The sequence below is a fragment of the Acomys minous genome, assembly GCF_964271855.1.
Source record: "Acomys minous genome assembly, chromosome: 16".
In the NCBI taxonomy this organism is placed as follows: Eukaryota; Metazoa; Chordata; class Mammalia; order Rodentia; family Muridae; genus Acomys; species Acomys minous.
Window position 1 is genome coordinate 64,234,439 of NC_140498.1, and position 25,235 is coordinate 64,259,673.

At 48.6% G+C, this 25,235-nt stretch overlaps 1 protein-coding gene across 2 annotated transcripts in view; it reads left to right on the forward strand.

Annotated features, from left to right (window-relative positions):
* Positions 1 to 25,235, forward strand: part of SMURF1 (SMAD specific E3 ubiquitin protein ligase 1) — a 92,679-nt gene that overhangs the window by 43,845 nt on the left and 23,599 nt on the right. For both annotated transcript variants that reach the window (XM_084762930.1, XM_084762931.1), the window contains exons 2-6: positions 19,894 to 19,932; positions 21,241 to 21,349; positions 23,024 to 23,157; positions 23,315 to 23,380; positions 24,566 to 24,641. In XM_084762930.1, coding sequence (XP_084619056.1) covers positions 19,894 to 19,932; positions 21,241 to 21,349; positions 23,024 to 23,157; positions 23,315 to 23,380; positions 24,566 to 24,641 — 424 coding nt within the window. The remainder of the gene's footprint in view (positions 1 to 19,893; positions 19,933 to 21,240; positions 21,350 to 23,023; positions 23,158 to 23,314; positions 23,381 to 24,565; positions 24,642 to 25,235) is intronic.

A 25,235-nucleotide genomic window follows, 5' to 3' on the forward strand; every position in this document is an offset into this window, starting at 1 on the left:
GTTTGCTTCGGTGTCATGGTCAGTCCCGTCTGTCTGTTCTTCGTCCAACCCCCACCCTGTGTCCCCATGTTCCCCTTTCTTGGTCTCTCCCCTTCTCCTCTTCATCCTGTGGTGTGATGGGAGCTGATTGTCAGTCAGGGTCAGCAGTTTATGTGGCAGCAAAGTCAAGAATTCTCCCTCCATCCCCCAGCAAGATGCCTCAGCCCCCCTCTGCTGTAGGGAAGGGGAGGGCCAGATTTCGAGCCTTTCAGCCAGGATCAACCTGTTTGACCAGTGATTATTTGTTTTTCAGTCAGTAGAAAGCCCACTTCTTAGAAAAGCTGTGTGCATGCAGCAGTGAGATAAAAGATTGACACATTTGGGTTTGCAGAAAAGCTTGCCTTAGGTCACAGAGGGGAACTTTGACCTTTGACTGCTGGAGCAAACTGAGCTACCTAGTGTTCTTTCTCTTCCTGTGGGCTGGTCCTGACAGGAAAGCTTTTTAAAGGTTTCAGGAAAAAAATCATTAACCAGTTTTATCTTACCTTTTTGTAAAATTATCAACTTATATGTATACATTAATTTTAATTATTACGGTGGCAGGGGGAGGGCATGCATGTGCTACAACACACATGTGGAGGTCAGAGAACAACTTTCAGGATGTTGGTTCGAACCGTCCTTCCACCGAAAACCGTGTAGGTTCTGAGGATCAAAGTAGGTCATCAGGTTTGGTGGCAAGCATCTTTGACCAAGCCGTCTTTGGTCCTGTTTTATTATTTGGAGGGGCTGCTGGGGATTGAACTCATGGCCTTTAGTATGCTGGGCAAGAGCTCTCCCTGGAGCCACACTGAATCCTCATCATTTAGATTTTCAAGACTCTGTAACCCCATCTACCTCACAGTATGCAAGCAATGGGCAGGCAAGTGCTGAGATCTGCCCACCATGTCTGATTTCTCATCCTGCGTATTTACGTCTGTCCCAAATCCACCCACTCCTGCAGATAAGCCGGTCTCAATTGCACCAAAGCAAACCCCCAGATGAAAGCAAACTTCCTGGTCCCAGCACAGCACGCTGTCTTGAGACAGATATCCTCTCTAGCTCAGCCCTGCGTTCTGGTTTCCCCTTGTCCTCCTCTCGAGGGCTGGGATTGCAGGTGGGCACAGCACACCCGGTCTATGGTGGACTTCGTGCATGCTAGATTGAGCTACAGCCCCAGCCCAGGTTTTTCTGAATTCTCATCTTCTTCACTTTAAAGTGTTGTTGCACTTGTCAGGATCCATCACCTTAGATAGACCTCTACCTGCTGCAGACTCTGCATCACGGGAGTTGAAAACTGGCTTGGAGAGTTGTATGGGCAGCTACTAGGGATATAGGGAGCATTACAGAGCCGTAAAGGCCAGCTGGCGGGCAGGAAGCTTCACGTAGCTCCTGGGGCAAGGTCTGGGCAGGAGAGGAGGAGGCGGTAGGCGCTAGATGGAGGAGTATGTTAGAGGGCTGTGTGGCGGTTCTGGGGCCCCGGAGGTGTGTGCAGTGTGTTCGGGTGTGTATATGGCAGTGTGCACACACTGTGTGGAGGCAGCTGCGTGCATCAGTACAAGCAGGCACACCTGGCTGTCTACCTCGGGGAAGGCTTCCGGATGGTGGTGATCACATGGGGAGTGGATGCTGAGTGCTAGGTGTTTATTCAGTTTACAGAACTGTTATATTTATTTACATTGTTTTGTGAGTGATGCTAATCTTAGCTGCCCCGGGTGTTGTCTAATGAAGTGCTTTATTCACTCATCCAACAAACCATTATTTCACGTTGAAAATGAATCAGAGCAAAGAGGTACCAGCGCCTGTTGTGGCAATCTTGACCGGAGAGTTGCCTGGGGCTGAGCAGTTGCAGCCAAGGACAGGCCGACTGGAAGCTGTGACAATGGTGAATTGAGGGGACCGGGTGAGGGGTTATGTGCAATTAGCCGATGCCATCTGCAGTGCTCATCAGTACAGTGCCCTAAGACTGAAGGGCTTGGCTTGCAAGGGGCAAATGCTACTGAGTAATTTCCAAGACACTGTTAAGTTTGCTCTTTGTTTTTAAGACAGGGACTCCCTTGGGCCAAGTTGGGCTGGAACTCACTGGAGATGAGGGCGGCCTTGAACTCTTGCTGCTTCTGCTCCCACCTCCTGGCTGCTGGCATGTAGTTGTGCACTACCATGCCTGATTTATGTGGTACTGGGGATGGAATCCAGGATTTTGTTCAGGCTGTGGCCCCAGCCTGATTTTTACTGAAATATAATTAGACCATAAGCGTCTCCACTACGGTAGACTTCACACCTGGAAGTTATTTCAGTCTTTAAAATGTTACTTTTTAGTTGTTAATGTATGTGTGGGTGTGTGCCCAGGGAGGTGGAGCTCCTGGGACTGTAGTTACAGGCAGTAGCGAGCTGCCCATTGTGGGAGCTGGGAACTGAACCAGGTCCTCTGCAAGCGCGGTGTGTGCTCTTAACCTCTGAGCTATCACCCCAGCCCCCAAGGCAGGCTTTTAGTATATGCAGAGCCCTCCCTGCCCTCCTTTGTAACCACTGGCAGCCACTAATCAACTTCCTGTGTCCTTAGGGTCTGCTTGCCTGTTCGGGGTATTCCCTATGAGTGAAATTGTGCGACGTATGTCTACTGCTTCTGGCTTTTCAGAGTTTTCACACTACATTGAAGGTGCATCCATGTTTTTACATGTATTTGTCATATTAGTACCCCCTCCTATGGCTTTTGTTTGTTTTTATTTTTTGAAACATCTTGAGCTGTGTAGCTGAGGCTAGCCTCGACCAATGATCCTCCTGCCTAAGTCCCCTCAATGCTGGGGTTCCAGCTGTGCATCACCTCAGCCCATATGGCAGGCCCCTCCCCTGTTCTGCAGCTGAATGATGTTCTGTGATGGATTGACCACGCTTGGTTCCTGCCTAATCAGATGATGGGCATACGGATGGTTTCTCTCCCTATCCTACACCACTCAGCTGTTCCGTGAGCCTAAAACTGGGAAATGGCTCAGTTTGGGAGGTGTTCATGAAGACTCCAATCTGAATCATTCCTCCTGGAGGGGACTGATGTAAATAGCCAGGCATGGCAGCCCCTGTGACCCCAGTGCTATGGGGTGGGAGGCTGGCCTATGTGGCAAAGCTAGTGGAAGGATTGATCTCTGACCTCAGAACATATGCTCTGTGTGTTTGCGTCTGCAGATCTGTGCACTTAGAGAGAAAAATCCCAGCTGTCCCCAGAGACCAGGGGGGCCATCAAGGGTCTTGGCCTTGAACTCGAAGGGGAGCAGTTTTGAGGCAGTGGAGAGTCTGGGGAATTGTGGAGGATTTCGCTAATGCTGAAGAATAATTCAGCATAGGTAGCAGGGGTGGTGTGAATCGTTGTCCAAGATTTGGTTTACATAGTGGGACGGCTACTAATGTGTCATCTGAAGTGTGGTCCATCAGCGTCCCACTTAATAACTGGCAAACGCGAGCAGCAGAGGCTTGCTCCCCTCCTCTGATGGTTTCATATTCCAGCCAATTATTTGAAATTTTGTTAATAGTCTGACTCAACAGAAATTTGCGGTTTCTGAGTAAAATCTAGTAAGGTGGCGGCGCTCAGAGTGGCTATCTTCAGCTACCTAAAGAGCTTGTGGCCAGCCTGGGGCACATGAGACTGTGGGGCAGGCCTTGAGTGGGTGTGTTCTCCGGGCGCGGCCATGGACATGTCAGGGACCGCAGCCTCAGGCTCGTGGGCAGATGGCGGTCTTCCTCTTGCTCCAGGTGTGGCTGTTAAGACATGTCTGTCATTGCTTTCTACCCCTGGATGTTTCCCACCTGCAGACTGCTCTCCTGCAGAGACTGTTCCCACTAAGATAGCTAAGCCTGCTTCCTGTTCAGCTGTATATACTTACCTGCCTCCTTGTCTGTCTGTAGTAACGCCTCCTCCATGTCCATCTGATCGCAACACACGCCGCTTCTGCAGTGCTGCAGCTACTCCATCAGAGAGCCCAGCTTTCCTGTGTGTCCATCTGTCTGTCTGCTCTCACTTCCCTACTCTAGGCCAAGTCCCTGGGGCTGTGCAAAAATGAGGCAAGACTTGGTCTCAAAAACTTCAAGAGTTCTCGACTAAATCCCCAGTGTTGTTAACAGTGTGTCTTCTGCATTGGTCTCACAGATCCTGTCTAGGTAACTGTGCAGCAGTGTGCTGAGTTAGGCTTGGTACTCAGAGGAACGCTGCTCTTTCTTTCTTTCTTTCTTTTTTTTTAATTTATTTTAATTTTAATTTATGTGCATTGGTGTGAGGGTGTCAGATATTGGAGTTACAGACAGTTGTGAGCTGCCATGTGGGTGCTGGGAATTGAATCCAGGTCCTTTGGAAGAGCAGGTGGTGCTCTTAACCACTGAGCCAACTCTCCAGTCCCCGCTGCTCTTTCTTGGTCGGTAACATTTAATTGAGATATAAATACTATATGCCATAAAATGTCGCCTTCTAGTATACCAGTCTCTGGTTTTTAGGATATCCTAAACTCACTACCATAGTCAATTATAGAGTGTTTCCTTCACCCCAAAGGACCCGCGTGCCTGCCTCCCTCAGCTCCCAAGTCTGACCCCACAAAGTCTGTGTGAGAGTTCCTGTCCTGGAACTAGCTCTGTAGACAGAGACCTGCCTGCCTCTGCCTCCCACGTGCTGGACTAAAGATGTGCGCTGCCACTACCCATATTGTCCTTATCTTTTAAAGATTTTACAAGCACCGTATTAATTATGTGGTGTATGCATTTCTCTGTGTGGGTGTGTGCACACTAGAGTAGGTGCCCGGAGGGTCTCGACCTCCGTTTGGGAACCAGCTGTGGAGCCTCTGCAAGGGTGGTTCACTCTGAGAACCACGGAGCATCTCCCCAGCCCCTGGTTTTGGTCTTTATAGATATTAGTTATAATTTCTTCTTTTCTCCAGCTTACTGGCACAAATGTGTTCTTTTCATTTTGTTTAGTTGTATTTTTATTTATTTTGTGTGTTAAGGTGTGCGCGTGTGCCAAGGCGTGGCTGTGGAGATCAGGGGTGTGGACACGTGGAAGTTGGAGGAAAATACCCAATTGTGTGTTCTGCCCTTCCACCCTGTGGAGCCGTCTAGCCAGCGCCTGTCTACTTGTGTTTTGTTTTGTTTTGTTTCAAACAGGGTAGCTGTAGCCCTGGAGCTCAGTCTGTATCCAGGCTGGCCTCAAACTCAGAAATGTGCTTACCTCTGCCTCCTGAGTTCTAGGATTAAAGGCGTGTGCTCCCATGCCTGCCTAGCCTGACCTTTTAGATCAGGACCTGGACTCTAGTTTGATGGTCAGTACTCCTGTAGTCTTTTTTTTAAATTGATGTGGGCTGTTTGTTGGCTTTATTTAGAATTATTTGTTGTTCTTTACTAAGGAGCTTTACTTTGTTTACAGTCCTTGGTTTTGTTTTGGTTGTTTGTTTGAGACAGTGTCCTATAATTTAGCTCAGGCTGGCCTTAAACTCAAGATTCTCCTATCTCAGCCTTCTGGGTGTTAGTGTTATGGGCGTGTCCTACACCCAACCCACCCCCTGCTGCTGCTTTTGCTGGACTATTTTTTTCATGTGTGTAGGCATATTTTTGCACGCGCACATGCGTGTGTGTGTGTGTGTGTGTGTGTCTGTATGTATGTCTGTGTGTGTGTCTCCCCATCCATATGTGTGCACAGGCTCAAGGTTGATGTCTGGAATTAACTTCTAGCTCTTGTGCCTTGTTCATTGAGTCAGCCTCTATGAATCAAGCCCAGAGCTCACTTACGTGGCCACTTTGCTCAGGGAATCCATCCTCATCTTCTGAGGCAGGAATTACAGGCTGGCTGCCATGACCACCAAGCATTTACATCAGTTCTAGAGATCTGAACACTGGTCCTCTCAGTTACATGACGGGTGCTTTGACCATTGAGCTACCTCCCCAGCTCTCTTGCTGGTTTCTAACAAATGAAATTTGCCTCTGCAATTTGAGGTAGGATTTTGTTATTGTATTCCACCGCTTTCAGTTCCCTGTTGCCTTTCTTTTTCATCCAAGAGCTGTTAGAAAACTTGAAAAATCTCCCTATGTGCGGGTTGATTCTAGCTGATGAAGTTGGTGTTTTTCTTCTATGCCTGTGACTTCTGTGGGGGAGTTTGGCAGTTGCTAGTTCTGCGTTCACTCTGCAGCTGGGGTTCCTGCCTCTCCATCCAGCGCATGAGAGCCGGGAGGAGGTGGGGATGTGATGCAGAGGTGTTCTCTTGAGGCTCTGTCTTCAGTTACCCAGGACACTGTCCTGTGCTCCCACCATCCCTCCTGAGATCTCTTCTGGACTTCTCCTGCCCACACACCCACATGGGCATGCTAGGAATGCTGCCCGTGAGGGAGCTCTGGGAGTGCGTGGAGGAGCTCTGTCCTGCTGCCTCATTATTCAGTGAGGAGGCGGAAGGCAGCACATGGGCAGCTTGACAACCTCCGCCTCCACATTTGAGCCCCGTCTCGGTAGGAAGTGGGAACTCGGGATGCCAACATGGTCACACACCTCACTGTGCTCTCTTGGTGCTGGGGTCGATCGAACCAGACCTGTGTACTGGAGGCAAGTGCATTCTCAGCCTCTGTTTGCCTTTTTAAGTGGAAAAAAAGACAGCACAGCTAACAGAATAAGCAAACGGACATCCTCACAGCCCTGTGAAAACTATTTTGTGAATCAATTTTTGAAAGAGTATATATTGAGGATAGTCTTGGGTTTTCTGTGTTTTTTTTTTTTTTTTGTTTTTTTTGTTTTTGCTCTTATGTCTTGAACCTCATCCCTTTTTCAGTTGCTTTGTCCTCTTCTGGTGTATTTATGCACCGACCTGGAGCAGTGCCATGGTCAGCCTTTGAGTTGGCTGATGGTGAGAATCATAAATGGCATATTAATAACCCGAGCAGAGGCTGCATGGGGTGAGCTAGCATAGCACTGGCAACTGGCTAAGAAGCTGACAAGAACACCAGCTCCTAGCCCTCCCCTCTCTTCTACAAAGTCGTTGATAATATGAAAGGTAAGATTTTCCTCATGAGTGTTTTTCATATAGTCAATTGGAAGGAAAAAAAACCTTACAACCTTAAAGTAAGAAAATTATGCCTTATTTCTTACTATTATTCTCAGCTTTTTTGTAACAACAAGTCACTCATGCTGTCCTTGAATTTGCTACAAAGCTGAGGTTACCCTTGAACTGCTAATACTTTGACTTCTGCTGGGATTATAGGTATGTGCCCTTGTGTCCAGATGTGAGTTTTTGATTTTGAGACAAGGTCTCACTTTATAGCCCCAGCTGACCCGAAACTGTAGACTAGGCTGGCCTGTAGTTTATGGAGAACCACCAGCCTCTGTCCCCTGAGTGCTGGGATTAAAGGCGTGGTCTACCTCATCCAGCAAAAAAAAAAACCCTACTGTGTGTATACATGTCCTCGTTGACTTGCTGTGTGTCCATGTGGAGGCCTCAGGTTTTGAACTCAGGTCATCAGGCTTAGTGGCAGATGCCTGTATTCACTAAGTTACTTTACTAGCCCCTGTTGTGTCTTTTTATTTGTTTTTATTTTTTGTTTGTTTGTTTGTTTTTGGTGCATTGTGTCTCATAGTCCAGGCTAGACTTAAACTCACATCACCAAGGATGACCTTGAACTTCTAATCCTCCGTCATGTATCACGCTGGACTTGGAAGTGTGTGTCTCCATGCCAGATTTCTACAGTGCTAGGAGTCACCCCACTAACCCGTACTCCATTGTGTATGATCCGTCATGGAGGAACAATACATCCTCCAGACAGGGTCATACTATACAACCTGTGGTTTTTTTGTCCTTTCCTGTTTGTTTATTTGTTTGTTTGTTTGTTTTAATCATCTGAAAGCTTTCCCAGTCCCAATGGACATGAGCTCTGGCTAGAGTCAGTGAACCAGTACTAATACGTTACTGTTGGCTGGGGCCCTTGCGGTCTTGAGGTTTCCCTAGTTTTTCAGTGTTCTTTTTCACTCCTTGGGCTCCTCTTGGGGAGACAGTCTTTCAACCTTTTCTTGTTAGGAGGCCATGGCAGTTTTTAGACATACTAGCTGGGTGTTTTGTGGACTTACTCAGTTGTTGGATGTCTCTCCCACTGAGAGACTGTAGGAGGCAGCTCCCTTGGGTACCGCTGTCATGTGCCATATCACATGCTGCACTAGCAATGGGACTTAACAGTGCTGACTCTGTGGCCACTTGGTTATAGTTGATTGTGTTGATTGCGTCCCCACTCTAAAGGCATTCTGTTCTGCTCCTTGCATACCTGTCGGTGTTTGGGTGTGGGCAGTTCTGCAACATTGTGAGGATGGAGCCAGCCTCATTGATTTGGGGTGCCTCTGCACACTCAGATGTCTTCTTTATTACTTTAATTACTTTACTGCCTCATTTAGCCGTATCAGTATGACTGCTTCATGGACACTGATGGTCCTGTTTTGGTTAAAGCTTGGACCTTGTTATTGCCTTGTTTCGTTGTATAGAACGTTCCAGGCTGGTCCTTATGAGCTGTTAACTGACTCCTCCATCCAGTCTGGGCTGATCTCCCTTTAAAACATTTTTTTTTAATTTTTATTATTTTATGTGTATGAGTATATGGTCTCTATGTATGGTACACTCCCTGTACCATGTGACCTAGAGCCCAGGAGAAGGCTGGGGAATTGAACCTAGGTCCTCTGGAAGAACAGTACTTGTTCTAACTGCTAAGCCATCTTTCCAGCCCATTGATCTCCCGCCCCCCTCTCTTTTGAGATATTGTCTTGTGTTACCCAAGCTGGCCCCTAACTCCTGTGCCTAAATGGACCTCCCGTCCCACCTCCCCCTCCCCAGTAACTGAACCATTTAGAGCCGTACCTGGCTCCTGCGTGCATTGTGCACTGAGGCACATCTGCATCTCAGTGGTTTGTCTCTTACTTGTTGCTTTGTGACCCTGGAATGGTACTGTGAACAGTGATGTATGCATACTTCATACGTGCATTTCCATTGGCTACACACCACAGCGTAGACTGATGGCTCATGATCAGCTGAAAGAAGACAGTTTTGAAGGATCTTCTCACTTCTGTCTTTGACCACAGTGCTTTGAGCATCTTAATGTTGGAAACATTGTCCCATTCTGAGTATGGTTCTTTAGTGCAGCAGCGGACTCCAGGGTCCTGTTGGAGCTTTAACTCACAAAGTAGGTCAAGTAAGAAGCTTTTTTTACATTTGCTTTCCGTGGGGAGGGATGCACATGCCACAGTGTGCTTGTGGACATAAGAGGACAGGAGTGGGTTTTCTCCTTTCACCCTGTGGGTCCTGGGCATTGAATTCTGGTCCTCAAGCTTGGTGGCTTTACCTGCTGAGGCCCAGCCCCGGATAGATGAGTGCTGATCAGTCATCGGCTCTGCTGGGTCATCCTGAGCAGTAGTATTGATCTCTGGGCACCTGTTTTCTTACCTACTATTGTTTATACTACCTGATTTATACTATGAGTGATGGCTAGCTAAGTAATTACACTGTGTGCAAGGTAGCCCTGAGTGCTTAGGTGTTCTGAAACCTACGCAGGAAAGAAAGGCCAGAGGAGCATGTTGTAGATGGTGATGGACATGGAGGGGGCGTTCCATAGCATGTGCGTGCTTCATAGCGTGTCACCTTGCTGAGCCTCGTCCCTTCTACATGTGGCTCTGTTAATGTAGTACTTAGGCTGCTGAAATGGGGCAGCAGCCAAGAGAGAACATTCTGGCAGCGCTGTTTCTCACTGTTATTTACTCCTCCCCCCTTTACTACTCCCCCCCCACCCCATTTATCTGGTCTGATGATGGAATTAGAGACCAATGTACATTAACTTTTTATCTGTGAAGTCACCCAGGCGTCCCCTTTACTCTGAGCGTTTAGATTGGCCTCATCAAAAGAAAGCTATGTCTTAGATGTATGCATGGACAGTTTATAGGAGCCAGATATGCATGCCTGCAGTTCTGGCATTCTAGATGCTGGGCTTCAGGTTCTAGGCCAGCCTGGGCTACACAGTGAGAGACAATGTTCAAAAAAGAGGCGGGGGTGGGGGGGTTAATTCCAAGGGTAGAACTAATTCCATTATTTTCTGGGGTGATGATCAGATCCATTTTGCTATTGAGAGACAACTAGGGGTTAAAGTTCTTTGCTTTTCTAGAAGGTTTTGTTTTTTTACGGTCCAGCTTTAAGAGGCCAGACCACGCCTAAGAAGTCAGTTGTAAGCTGCTGTAAAAAGTACAAAAAACTGAGAGTGATCTTAGTTCGCTTTGCTTAAAAGTCAAGCCCTTGGGGTCTGGCAAGGACAAGCAGCCTTTGTGTCTGTTCTTGCCAGTGTCCTCAGCTCCCGTCAGACCTTGGTGTGTGGTCCACCAACAGTAAGTTGTTGGTTAAATGTACAATGACATTGTAGTCCAGAACCCACAGATCTTCCCAACTGTGGCCTATTAAGCTGTTAGGACAGGGCCCACTCTCGTCCTCTCTCAGTCTCTCTCCCACCAAGGTTTCACATCGCCTCGGCTAGCTGCCAACTCTCCACAGAGCCAAGACAAAACCTTGCACTTCTCACCCCTCCCCCCTCCCACGTGCTGGCATTTCAAGCATGCGCCATCACGCCTGGCTTATGTGATGCTGATGGTGGAACATGGGACTTCATGTGTGCTGGGCAAACATTCCTGCAGATACATTTCTAGTCTGAGCTTTTTCGGCTCTTAAACCTTAGTTTTCTATGACCAATGAAATGATGGTAGAGGTGTAGCCATCTGGTGGAACTGGCATGGTCGTTAGCTGTGCTGTATGGGCAGGGCCTGCTCACCCTGTGACTAGCTCCACTGAAGAGAAGTAGGTTGTATTTTTAAATTCTCACATAACAGGATGTGCCAACAGCCCAGCACATTCCATTGATAGATTTCATTGAATACTTCCGGCGAGGGCATGGATGGGTTAGACGGTTGTCTGGGTGACAGTCTGTTCCCCGAGATGGTGTTGGAAGCACCTGCTTTGCAAAGCACTTGCTCATTAGCTCCTGGTTGTAGAATTACCCTGAGCTCTTTAGGAGATGGGTGACAACTAATGATTGCGGGATGCATTTGGGGGATTAATAAGCACTGTCCCACATGTGGTTTTTCAATTAGTGATACTGGAAAGGAGAAGTAAATTATATATGGAGACAGCATTCAATAGCTAATGATTTCTGAATACTTCTGGGTTATAGTATTTAATTAAAACTTTCACTGATAAAACACAAGTCTTCCTTTAGTTCAAGGGAAGGAAATCTGTCTTTACCTGTAAGTGCCCTGATTTTGTCGACCACTGTTGAGAAATGTCCTGCTGATTAGGAGAGAGATAAGACCTGGATAGTGTCTTAGTGACTTTTCTGTAGCTGTGACAAAACACCATGACCAAGCCAACTTATAAAAAGAGAGCGTTTAATTTAGGGCTCATGCTTTGGGGGATTACATGGCCATCATAGTGGGGACATGGCAGCAGTAAGGCATGCATGGCACTGGAGAAGTAGCTGAGAGCTTATGTATGATCCAAACACAGATAATGGAGGGAGGGAGAGAATGCTAACTGGAAATGGCTCTGGTCTTTCAAACCTCAAAGTCCACTCGGTAACACACCTCCTAATCGTTCTCAAACAGTTCAAACAACTGTAAGCCAAGTGTTCAAATATATGAGCCTATAGGGGCCATTCTGACTCAAACCACCATGGATGGAAATGGTTCTACTGAGACAGGCTCTAATTGAGACTGGTTTCCTATCTCCCAAAGCTATGGGGTACAATAAGTGATACTTGAAAAGAAATTATTTAAAAAAACGGAGCTCTGTAAATTATGTCCCGTGAGAACAACTTCTTTTGCCAGGAAGGGGCCATACTGTTTCAGGGGGCCAAACCCAGGGGATTAAAAAAACAATATTTAGGGTTACTGTGTAGCTCAGCAATAGTGTCCTTTCCTAGAATCCCTAGGAAGGGGCTGGGGCATGGCTCAGCTGTGAGCACCTACTTGCCTAGAATCCCCCAGTGAGGGGCTGGGGTGTGGCTCAGTGGTAGAGCCCCTGCCTAGAATCCCCCAGTGAGGGGCTGGGGTGTGGCTCAGTGATAGAGCACCTGCCTAGAATCCCCCAGTGAGGGGCTGGGATGTGGCTCAGTGGTAGAGCCCCTGCCTAGAATCCCCCAGTGAGGGGCTGGGATGTGGCTCAGTGGTAGAGCCCCTGCCTAGAATCCCCCAGTGAGGGGCTGGGGTGTGGCTCAGTGGTAGAGTACCTGCCTAGAATCCCCCAGTGAGGGGCTGGGATGTGGCTCAGTGGTAGAGCCCCTGCCTAGAATCCCCCAGTGAGGGGCTGGGGTGTGGCTCAGTGGTAGAGCCCCTGCCTAGAATACCCCAGTGAGGGGCTGGGGTGTGGCTCAGTGGTAGAGCACCTGCCTAGAATCCCCCAGTGAGAGGCTGGGGTGTGGTTCAGGGGTAGAGCCCCTGCCTAGAATCCCCCAGTGAGGGGCTGGGGTGTGGTTCAGGGGTAGAAGACTTGTCTACCAGGCACAAGGCCTTGGATTTCATTATCAGTACTGCACAAAGTAAAATTTAGAAACCATGTAGCTCAAATACGAGTTTTCTTAGAATTCAACATCCAAACAAATCCTTAGAGAGCATTGCTTAAGGTGTAATGGCTCTGTTCATTCATGAGACTTTCTTAAAAGTTCCAAACATCTTTGGGATTTTATTGCATCCTTTTGTCACATACGTTCTTTTCCTTTATTGTAAGAGCACCTCGGGCTTGAAACTACAGAGTATTCTTTTCTACTGCTAAAGTTGTCAGTAATGCTGCCTTAAGAAATGGGAGCTTATCCTGAAGAATAAACTCGGTTGGAAGGCAGGATGCAGGGCCACTGCGCTTTGAACTCTGGTCTTGGGAAGTTGTCACAGGATCCAGGGGTGTCACTGAAGAGGCTCTTGCAGATCATCTGCCTTCCTTCCTTCAGCCAGCCAAGCACGTGGTTATTCATCCTCAGCATTTATTGCTCACTGGCTTCCTGTGGTGTTTAGGTGGGATGGCTCAGAAGACAGCCCCTGTCCCTTAGAGTGGCTATTCAGTGGATAGATAGGCCGTCCCAGGGAGCTGGCTGGACGGGGTTATTGCCTACTTCATCTGCCTAGTAACTGATTCTAACGTTACCTCTGGGTAGCAGGTCCGCCTGGCCATGGGGACACGTGGGAAGAAGGAAGTCACAGCCTTCTTTCCAGTGCAGGTGGATGTCTAGGAGGTTATGTGGTAGCAGGGGACCTGGTTTCAGCCTCTGAAGAGAACAGCAGTGTCTGATAATGAGTGGAGGGAATGAGGCACTGGGATCCTGTGAGATTAGCTTCATGGTACTAGGGTAGAACCCAGTGTGCAGCCACCCGATCAGACACTTCAACCCACCAAGGTAGAGAAGCAACCCTGCCCTGGGCTGAGCCGCCACATCCTGTGAGAGTCAGTGCAAGTGCTTTTTACGTATATATACTTTCAGTACATTTTACTGTGTGTGTGTGTGTGTGTGTGTGAGAGAGAGGGGGGGGGGCGGGCGGGGGTAGTGTGGATGGGGCAGGGAACAATTTTTGGAAGGCAATCGTCTTCTACTTAATGGGGCCTGGGATTTGAACTCAGGTTGTCAGGCTTGCTGGCAGAGCATCTTTTACTCACTGAGCCACCTCCTCGGCCCAAAAGAACGCATTAAGTGATATAGGTGTTCACAGATGGCAGTAGTGGGTAGAGTGTGGTGACAAGCAGGGCAGACAGCCTCAGTCCCAGCAAGGAACCCTGGTGGCCATGCTCTGACAATCCCCTCACCTACAGGTTCTGGGGCGTGAGTGCAGCTCAGCACTCCACACTTCCGTGGCAGTAGTTCTCGGGCGTTTCTGGTCCTTTGTAACTTGATGCAGGGAGAATACAAATTTTGTCAGTTTAGTGGTGTCTGAATAGCTCGAATGTCCATGTGTGGTGGGAAGTTGCTGAGGGCCGGGGAGAGGTGTTTTGGTAGGTTGCTCATGCAGTAGTCAGCTCTGCCCTGTGCTGCGGTTTCACTCCCAAGTCTATTTAGATACAAGCTGCAATGTGATTATATGTGTATTTATTTATTTGTTAATTCATTCTTCGTCTTATAATTTTTTGTTGAAAAGGAAAGAAAAGAAAAAATAATATGCCTGGTGGTGGTGGTGGTGCAAACTTTTAATCCCAGTGTTCAGGAAGCAGAGACAGGTGAATCTCAAAGTTCAAGGACAGCCAGGGCTATACAGAGAAACCCGGTCTTGAAAAAAACAACAAAACAAAACCCATCAAACAAAAACACATTTGTTTGTATGTGTGCAAGTGCACTTGGAGGCTGCAGGAGGGCGTTGGACCCTTGAGCTAGGTAGCACAGTAGCAGGCTCTATGCCTGCTGACATCAGTGCTGAAAACTCAGGGCAGAGGACCAGTCTGTGCTCTTAGCCACGGAGCTGGCTCTCTGGCTTTCGTTTTGCCACTTAATACACATTCAGGGATTTCCTGAGATTGTAGGAGAATTTATGGGCAGTGGCTTTGGGACAGCAGCCTCGAGCTCAAGAGCCTCATGCTCTGCTTTGGGCAGCACTTATGTTCTTACTGGTCCCTGTCACTTAAACACTTTTGTTTTTAGATTTGTGAGACTGGGGCTCATCATGTAGCCTGGGCCACCAGGAAACTCAAAATCCTCCTGCTCCACCTCCTGAGTGTGGGATTATAGGCATGAATTATTTATATGGTGCTGGGGAGAAGCTACAGCAGCGCTGTGTGCCCTGAGCGCTCTCCTCCAGCAGCTGAGCCGCACCCATGCTCTCTAACAGTTGTTTTTAGTAATGGGTTGTAAGCTTTACAACGATAGTTTTCAGCATGATATCCTTCCTTCCTTCCTTCCTTCCTTCCTTCCTTCCTTCCTTCCATTTATTATTTATTTGCTTCTTCTTCTTCACAGGCCCCTGTTTTGTATGTGCATGCCATAGCCACTGTCACTACCAGACCATTTCTAATGGTGGAAACCTTCCCCTTCAGAGAAACCCACCTCACTGGCGTGGCAAGTCTACTTGTGTTATGAGCGTTCAAGCCATGTGGCTCTTCACCCCACGCCCTTCCTTCTAGAGGCAAGATCTCAGAGAGGCCTGGAGCTCTTGATTCATCTGCCTCACAGCATGCCTGGGCCACCATGCCCCCTTCAGCCATGTACTTCTTAAAATGTGATTACAAGGGAGAGAGTAGGTCACAGGTGGCTGGAGCAATAATTACCAGGTCAGTCAAGACGTTTATGTCAATGTGGGTATCCACACAGTATGGCCAGGGTGTTAGTGTTAAAGCCATTGATGTCCTTTTGTCTCGTTTTAATTAAAGAACATTTTAAGATGAAAAATTGACAAAGGCCTGGTGTCAGAATGTGGCATAGCTGCTTAATTGTACCATTGTCTGTCTGTGCTCTTTGGGGCTGGTGAAAATGCTGCCTGGGGGATGCTGTGGAAATCTTGGTCCGAGTGAGGCTTCATGAGGGAAGTGCCGGGCAACTGACGTGAATAGCCGGACTGAGGTCTGGGGTAGCCAGGAGTGGAGAACAAGGAGTAGTGGGGAGGCCATGTGCCACGAGGGCGTGGGAAACCTCAGAACACGAGGAAGCGTCTAGCACACAGTGTGACATAATACAGAGTTGATGAACAGACAAGTGCTGTCTCAACAGATGCACCTGTGCACACCTGTAATCCTAGCACCTGGAGGCTGAGGCAGGAGGATGGCAAGTTCATGATGAATCTGGTTACGTAGTTTCACGCCAGCCTGGGCTACATGGTGAGACTACCTGGTGATGCCCATGAAAAGCTAGGTGCCGTGGTATACGTGTGTAATCCTAGGGCTGGGGTGTGGAAACATGTTGGTAGATCTTGGGGCTCCTGCTGGCTAGTCTAGCCAAAGTGCAGAGCTGTAGATGCAGTGAGAAACCCCGACAAAAACTAGACAAACAACAACAAAACCCAAGTCACCTGGTACAGGCACTTGCCTTGCAAGTCCAGATGACCTGAGTTTGATGCCAGCGTCTCACAGAAGGCTGAAAGGAGGAACTAACTCCACAGAGTTTTTCTAGAGGACCCACATGAAGCCTGAGCTGCCCATTGGCTACATGTGTGTGGGGCCCTAGATCCAGTCCATGCATGGTCCTTGGTTGCTGTTTCAGTCTTAGCAGGCTCCTCTGGGCCCTGGCTGCTCGGCTCTATTGGTCTTCTTGTGGTGCTCCTGTCTCCTCCAAGTTCTTTTCTCCTTCCTCCCAATTTTCCACAAGACTCCCTACACATCACCCAGTGTTTGTGAGTGCCCACATCTGTTTGGAACCACTGCTGGGTAGAGCCTCTATCGGCTCCTGTCTGAAAGCATAGCAGAGTATCTTTAAAGTGTCAGGGGTTAACTCTCTCCCGTGGGATGGCTCTTGGGTCGTGCCAGGCATTGGTGGACAGTCCCTCAATCTCTCCGCTATCTGCTCTATCTTTATCCCTGCTCTTCTTGTAGGCAGGGTGGGTTTGGGGGTCAAAGCTTTTTTGGGTGGGTGAGCTTGGATATTTAAGAGGACGAGAGAGGAGTTAAAAAGAATGCAGTAGACATACAAACACCACAGTGCTATAATTCCAGTGTTTAGGAGGCTGAGGTAGGAGGATTGCTGCTGTGAGTTTAAGACCATTGTGAGCTATGCAGTGAGACCCAATCCCCCAAAAGAAAGTTTAAAGTTGCAGCAACAGTTTCTAGAAACTGAGACTAGGAAGCTAGTAAAACAGTGACACTTCTGATGTGGATGGTGTGTGTCACAAATAGCCATTTTGTAAGCAAAAACGCCTCCCTCCCAACTTTAAGGCTCAGGGAATGTGGTTACTCTTAGCGTAGCCACAGCTTGCGAGAGCTTAGGAGACCATGGGATACAGGAGAGGGGGCCAAGGACCAGGCCACTTCAGAGCTGGAGGCAAGCCTCGCCTGGTGCTGCACACCTGCAGGAGTAGAGAATAGGCAATAGCGGGCATAAGGAACAGTGATCTCAGCACTGAGGAGCTGGACGGAGGGTCTGCAGTCACAGTCACCCCAAGCTGTCTGATGGGTTCAGGGCCAGCTTGGACTACCTGAGACCCAGGCTCTATGAAACCCAAGCCGAGAGCTGAAATGGCGGCAACTGCACAGTGATCTGTTTTGAAAAATAAGTCAAGTTTTCCATAAATTTCTCTCCTTTTCTTTGTCGTTTTACTTTTTTAGACATTACAGTTCTCGTGTGGCTCAGGCTAGCCTCTGTCTCATTACATAGCTAAGGCTAGCCTCTGTCTCATTACATAGCTCAGGCTGGCCTTGAACTCCTCATCCCCCCACCCCACTCCCACCCCTGCCTCTACCTGCTGGTGCTGGGATTACAAAGTTTATGAAGTGCTAAGGATCAAACCCACAGCTTTGTGCATGCTAGGCAAGCACTCTACCATCCGAGTCTCAACCCCAACCTGAGTAAATGTCTTCTACTCATTGCCATGTCCCCAGAGTCCCACATGTAATTAGTGCATAAATGAATTTGTTTTAAAACAAAGGACAAAGCCAGACGTGGCAGTGAACACATTTAATCCCAGCACTTGGGGGGTCTGTGAGTTGGAGGCTAACCTGGACTACATAGCAAGTTCCAGGCCAACTAGGGCAACAGAGGGTGGTGAAAGTGGCCACTGTCTGTGCAGCATCATTTTGGACTGTAGGAAGAGTGAGCTCCCGTTATCCCTTGTCCCTCCTGTGTCAGCAGGAGGGTCAGAGAGGCCAGAGACTGCAAGTTGGCAGCCATTGCTTTCGTAAGAGAAGTTCTGTCTCTTTAGATTCAGTGACCCTCAGTGACCTGTACACAAACCGAGGCAAAGTTTTCTGGACACTAACGTTAAACCGTCTCCATTTTATGATGTAACCAAATTCCACTGGAACGAGCTCAAATGAAACCATCAGTAGCTTTGTAAATATGAATGATGATTATTAGGTTTGAAAAGTGAGATCAGCATTACTCCATTTAGGAGTCATCGGGCTCCAGGGCCCCAGAAACCTGGGCCCAGCTGTGGCGAGTGAGTAACGTGGAGGTAGAGGTCAAGGTGTGCTAGGTTCAGAGTTAGAAATGGGAAGCCGCTGTAGCATATTTATTTACAGGCAAGATCTTATGTAGTCCAGGCCGGCCTTGTACTCACTTTGTAGCTGAGGATGACCAGCACCTCCTGGTCTTCCTGCCTTTACCTCCCAAGTGCTGGTTTACAGGTGTGCACATCTGCACCTGGTTTGTGTAGTGGTGGGGACCAAACCCAGGACTGTCTCTGTTCGCTCGGTCTCCTTAGGAAACATTAATGTAGTGCCAGCCTTCTGCCGCCACACAGCCTGTGGCTCCGCTCATCAGGAATGTTCACAATTAAGCAAATTACCAGCACCAAGAAATAGACCAGTTGTTGCCTCAGGCTGGAAAGTTTGAGGTGATGGAAGTGGCTGCTACTGGGACAGCAGTTCTTTGGGGACAGTAAAAAAAAAAAAAATTTGAAGATGGATCATGGTGATAGCTGCGCATGAGAAACCATTGGGTTATATGGCGTCTGGAGTGGGGGAATTGGGTGGTGTGCAGATGGCATCGCTATAGCTGTTCCTTAAGAACAAAGTGGAAAAGTAGACAGTGCAGTGCAGTGAACATAGAACAGCATATCCCTGAAAACTAGCAAGGTGGGTGGAACAGGACAACAGGGAAGTGCATTGTGCATCTCCTCAGTGCTTCCACCGTGTGGCAGATGTGTGGCAAGATACACCAGCTGTTCACTTAGCATCTGTCTGACTGAGGCAGGGCCTGGCCACGTCCCTCACACTGGCGTGGAACTCATTAGCTAGCCCAGGTTGAACTCATGGTCCCCTGCCTCAGCCTCGCTGCGGTGGCCTCCACTACAGGTGTGAGGCCTTCACTCAGGAGATAAGGATACAGTTAGTTACGCTCTCGCTGTCCTCCCTTCTTTTAAAAGTTACTACATTTATTTATATATGTGGAGGATGGTGCAAGGGCAGCTCACACAAAAACTTGTGGGAGTCTCCTTCCACCTGTGGGTCCTGGGGAATTGAACTCAGGGTGTCAGGCTTGGCGGGACGCACCTTTCCCTGCTGAGCCTTCTTGCCAGCCTTTTCCTCCTCCTTTTTGGTTTGTTTGTTTTGAGACAGGCTTTCTCTCTGTAGCCCTAGCTGTCCTGGACTCACTCTGCAGACTACCCTGTCTTTGAATGTAAAAGATTCCCCCTCCCTCTGCCTTCCAGAGTAGTGGTGTGCACCACCACTGCGTGGATCCTGTGCAACCGTCTAAACATACAGCCTTACTTTTTCCCACAATACTCTGTTCATAGCTGTGTTTTCTACTATTCTTCCTTGTCTTCTAGTCTCCCGTGTACCAAAGTTTATGTTTGCAAAAGTACAGGATTATGTGTAGCTCAGAGACAGCCTGTATGCCTGGTGGATGCAAAGCCTCTCCTCCTCTGCCCCCCGCAACTCCCCCCTCCACAGAGTTATTTATCAGAATACCCAGAATGCATAGCTGCCTATGTTGTTAGCAGCTCTGTAAAGGTAAATGCACTAGCTCTTTAAAAATTAGTGTTTGTGTAAGCTTCAAAACATACCAGTAATTCCATCTCTGTGTTTGTGCATTTAATGTTTTAAGCTTAAATTGCAGTGTTTAAATTTGTTGATTCCCCAACTTGAGGAAAAATGCTTTTCAGATAGCTGCTAGGGATGTTTATCTAATGTGACACTAAGCTAGAGAGATCACTGGCACATTAACTTCTGTCATTTCCCCCTCCCATGGAAGTCTGCTCCATCAGTGCTAACTCCAGTGTTTGCTTGTTTTCAGTATTATGTGCCAAGAACCTTGCAAAGAAAGACTTCTTCAGTAAGTATCATCCAGCTTTGCTCTTGTATAATGCAATTTATGTACTTCTGAAAATTAATTTTCCCATGTGTGTATGTATATGCACACACATGCTCGTGTCTGTGTGTGTTTCCCACAGCGTGCATGTGGTGGTTCAAAGACAGCTTGCAGGAGTCACTTCTCCCCTTCCTCAATATTGGCACCAGGGATTGAATTTAGATCTTCTTGGCCCTGACATTTAATTTTTTAAAACATGAGTGTAGTCTTCTAAAAATCTAGGAGCCCAGAGCTTGACAAGCATCTCCCAGCTGCACACAGCATCAGTTTCATCCTCCATCCCAGCATGCCCGTGTCCCCTGCTTCCTGACCTAGTAGCTGCTAGGACCCTGCACTCTGCTGAGTGGGGTCATGTTCTTTGCTCCAGTGCAAATGAGGCCTTTCCGATGTAAGTGGCTTGACTAAAATTGCCAATCCAATTTTGCAAATTAAATCCCATTTTAAAATGTCTGTAATGGGAGGAACTATAAAGTAGTGAGGGCCGTGCCCCTGAGTGTGCCTCACCCGCGCTGAAGTCAGCGCCTACAGCCCTGAAAACTCCCACTTCCCAGTCCCCAGGGGCTCCGTGCTTAAGTGGCATCATCCACACTTTCAAGATGAGGAGACTTCGGCTCAAAGGCTTTATCCAAGTGGCCAGGGAACTCACAGCCAGGCCTGTTCCAAAACCTCCCGTGTTGCCTTGTCACTTGTCAGCTGCCATAAACCTGTCAGATTCATATGCTATCATTTAGGGACTTACCCCAATTACGACTTGGGGACTCTATGATGCCACAGCTAACACAGGCAAAAGGCCAGTAAACAAAGTTTCTGGGGACTGACTATCCAGACCTGTACTTCCTCACAGATCCCGTTCCTACATTTAGTCCCTTTAATGACCGAGAGAGGCGGGGCTGGCTGGAGAGAGACGGCACATGGCTCGGAGTGTCTGTGTCCCATCCCTCTCAGCAGCAGCTCACCACCTGCGGGAGATCTGACGCTTGTACCCACACACACATGTACGCACACATGCACATAAATAAACTGTAGCAATGTAGAACTCACTGGAGATGGACATTTGCATTTGAGCCTGTTTTCAGGCTCTTCTGATAATCCAAGTGTGACGGAGCGCAGTACGTCTCAGACTGTCTTTGCTAATGAGGACTAACCGTCAAAGCGAGACTAGTGAGCAGGGCCCCTTTGTCCCAAGGGGTGATCTCGCCGGTCTCTGCTCGTAGGACGCACTGTGCAGGTAGACTGCCCTCTCATCTGCCTGTGTGTGTCTCTCTCCCCCAGGACTCCCTGACCCCTTTGCCAAGATTGTAGTGGACGGCTCTGGGCAGTGCCACTCAACCGACACTGTGAAAAACACCTTGGACCCAAAGTGGAACCAGCACTATGACCTGTGAGTGAAACCTCCCATAAGGCTCTGGGGCTGCGGGTAAGCAGGTGTCAGGCTTTGCAGAGACACAACACACACACTTAGAGAAAGAAAAAAGATGGCTGACTTTTTACTGATAGCTAAAGGGATGGCCAAGCGAATGCTCATTGCCGACTCTGCAGTTAACATCTTCTGCTGTTCTTGGCTTTTGTTCTCACGGGTTTTCACGGTTTGTTGTCATCTTGGACATTTCAACCCTCCTTGTCGTTTTTTAGCAGAAAAACAAACAAAAAAGAGCTATGATTCATGAATGCCCCAGAGTGCTACTTTTTTTTTTCTCAGTGAAACAATGTTTCTTTGGTACTAATGTTCTCTACCCAACCCATTCTACAGTTTTGTATAGTCATTCCAAATTTAGGATCCTATGTTTATACGGACCCATGTCCCCACATGATGATTAGTAACACAAATTGCCCTGTGTGTGCATGCACAGGGTGGGGTTGTTAGTAGCAGTTGCATTTTGTGATTTTCTTCACATGGCTGGGATGTGGTTGCCTCGTCTTGATAGTTCTCCTGTGGACGACCCCTAGCATTGAGTAGGTTCTGATCTTGCGTGTGCCTTTGTGCATTTTGGATGGACCGTGGGATGGTAAGGAGCCCAGTGGTCTCTGTTAAGCCGGGGCCACTGCCTTCCACAAGTGCTAGAGCGTAGTCAGCCTCTTTGCAAGACCTTACCACGTGCTGGGCCTGCTGGAACAGGCCTGTAGTCCTGGCACTTTGGGAGGCTAAGGCAGGTGCATTGCAGGTTGAGGGCCTGCCTGGTTTACAGAGCCAGTTCAATCTAGCGGTTACATGGGGAGAAGTAAACACAAACACATACGGGCCAAGGCAATGACTCCACCAGAGTTCAGCTTGGGGTTGCTTACAGGAGGGTGGGTAAGGGGTGACTTAGAGGAGCAGCAGCAGCTCTGAAAGCACCCCCTTCCCCTTCCCCCCACCCCCCAGCACCAGTGATAGCCCCTGGAAGGTGGGCCCTGTTCTCTGCAGGACCTGCAGGCAGCTCAGCAGCTTGGAGAGTCCCCTCTCCTCAGCAGTCCTTATCATACAACCTGGAAGGGGAGGGAGGGGCCTTGTCAATCTGGTAAATTCAAGGACTTCCTGAGACTTGTGAGTTGCTTACTTCCTGTGTTTTATTGCAATTCCTTTAGAATTGCCTGAGTCTCAATAAGTCTCCTGGTATAGGATATTTCACTTCCAAGGATACTGCTTCCCAACACTAGCATGGGCAACTTCGACTCCATCTCAAAATGTTGTTGTTGTTGTTGTTAAAAGGGGTGGAGTGGGATGGGATTGATCATGTGGCTCAGGTAGAACACGTCCGTAATGTTCTTCACCCCTGCCAGGGAGAGGTTAAGGGTGTAGGTCAGTGGTGGAGTGCTTGCTTTGACCTGAGGGAGGCCCCCGGCTCAATCTTAGCACAATAAATAAATGAATAAAGGAAAAACAACATTTAAGACACTTACTACAGCATGGTTCCCAGCACTCAGTGCTTGTGTGTCTGGCTGGGGTCCTTTTCCCATGCTTGTGAGACATGGCCATGTCTACGCCCACCACAAGGATTCTGAGTCAGCCAGATGACTGTAGATGCGGCTGTCGTAGTTCAGAAGTGTGCCTGAACAAAGCCGTGTGCTCCCGCAGGTACGTTGGGAAGACCGACTCCATAACCATCAGCGTATGGAACCACAAGAAGATTCACAAGAAGCAGGGGGCTGGCTTCCTGGGCTGCGTGCGCCTGCTCTCCAACGCCATCAGCAGATTGAAAGACACTGGCTGTAAGAACCAAATGCTCTGCTGCCTCTCGGTGCAGCTGCAGAAAGCTTAGGAGGCACCCTTTCTCTCTTTCATTTGTTTTGAAAGCTGAATACAGAATTCCTGCTTTCCTCCCTAGTTAACGATCCTTGGGTTAAGTTTTGAATTGTTTGTTTGCAGACCAGCGTTTGGATCTATGCAAACTAAATCCCTCAGATACTGATGCGGTTCGTGGCCAAATAGTGGGTAAGAATTTTCTCATCTGCATAAAGGGCGCTTTGGCGGAACCCACCGTCCTGCTCCCAGTACGGATGGGGGACAGGCTCCCAGGGCAGACTACATCGGGCCATCTCTCCAGTACTAAGCCTTTCCTCTTGTGTGGTTTTCATTCTTTTCTCTGGTTCCCTTCATCCTGTCATTGAAACTGAGTTCATGTGACTCCAGTTGAGATGGGAGGTTGTGACTCATAAGTGCCGTGCTAATCACCACCAGCATGGACAGTTGGCTGTTAGGTTATGCAGGGGTAATACGAGCTGAGGCCACGTGCTGAAGAGTGGACTTGGGGCGGCCACCTATGCAAGAGCTGGAATGTATGGCTTCTCTGGGAAGCCCCATCCTATATGGCAAAAGCAAAGAAAATGTCGGACAAAGTCCATGTAATGTGATTGCTAGTCAGAGGATTCCACTGTGTGGAGAGAGTAAAATGTGCTTACAGCGTTGCCTGGAGGCACGCCGATGGAGTGACCTGTCCGAGTCGCCCGTCCCCCTGCCCACCCTGTTATTGGCAGTGTTTTAGGGGAAAGCACATGTTGGCTGTGTGCACTGCACGGAGTCAGTGGAGCAGTAGCCAGGCTGAGTCACTCTGCGACGCCACATGCCTCAGGCCCCAGGACAGGGAACAGTGCATCCGCCCGGGAAGCCACTTCAGGATAAAGTTCTCACGCACTGCATTCCCACTTGAATTTCTTCTCTCCTCTGTGGAGGGAGGTGTGAGGACAGAAACCAAAACACTGAAAACTTAAGAGCAAAACGTCTTTCTCATCTGCACCAGTGAGGCGAGAACATGAATGTTTTGGTTTTGTTTTGTTTTGTTTTTTAAAGATCAATGGTGTTTGTTTGTACCTTCACTAAACATAAATCAAATCTTCTTAAGATGGAATAACTCAATGGAATTAAATATTGTATTCTATAGCGTGGGGGGAAGCATGAGAAACCCAGCACCTCTTCTGCTCTCTGCTTTCGAGGAGTGTTCGGATGACTGTGGTGTGTGCAGCTGTTGGCCTGAGATGCTTCCCACTGAAAGCATGGGCTTGCACACTCCCTTCCTCTTTAGGGCAGGAGACATATGTTATAGAGTGTCAGTGGTGCACTGTGCTACAGGGGTGCAGAGCAGCCCTGGGTTTTAATGCAAGCTTCTCTTTTGTGTTGTAGTTAGTTTACAGACTCGAGACAGAATAGGCAGTGGCGGGTCGGTGGTGGACTGCAGAGGACTGCTGGAAAATGAAGGGTACGTACGCCGCCATGATGCCAGCCGTTTTCTCTTTCCCCGTAGAAGGAAATGCCAAACCGTACGTGACTGTGTAGGATAAACTATGCTCCAGGCTACTGGTTTATGAAGAAAGGTGTAACTAGCTCGGGGATTGTACCCCAAAGACTCAGGAGCCAAGTCAGGGCTCCTCCTACCGGCTAGAGGTGACAGTTTAGCTGGACATGATGGATAGGACTGTAATCTCAACACTAAGGGGACAGAAGCAAGAAGATCCCGAGTTCCAGGTGAGCCTGAGCTAGCGGGAGGTAGGGAGGAGGAGGAGGAGGAGGAGGAGGAGGAGGAGGAGGAGGAGGAGGAGGAGGAGGAGGAGGAGGAGGAGGAAGAGGTCGCAGAAACAGCTAGCGTTTGTATGGGTCAGCCTTGATGTCACTCCCTAGGACTCATGCACCTTGGCTTTTGAAATGGGGTCTTTCATTGGCTTAGGACCCACCAGTGAGCCCCAGGGATGCACCTGTCTCCTCCCCAGCGCTGGGATTACCAGCACAGGCTTCCACACCAGCTGGGCTTTGGTGAGGTCCCCACCGCTTACACAGTAAGCACTTTACCAGCGGA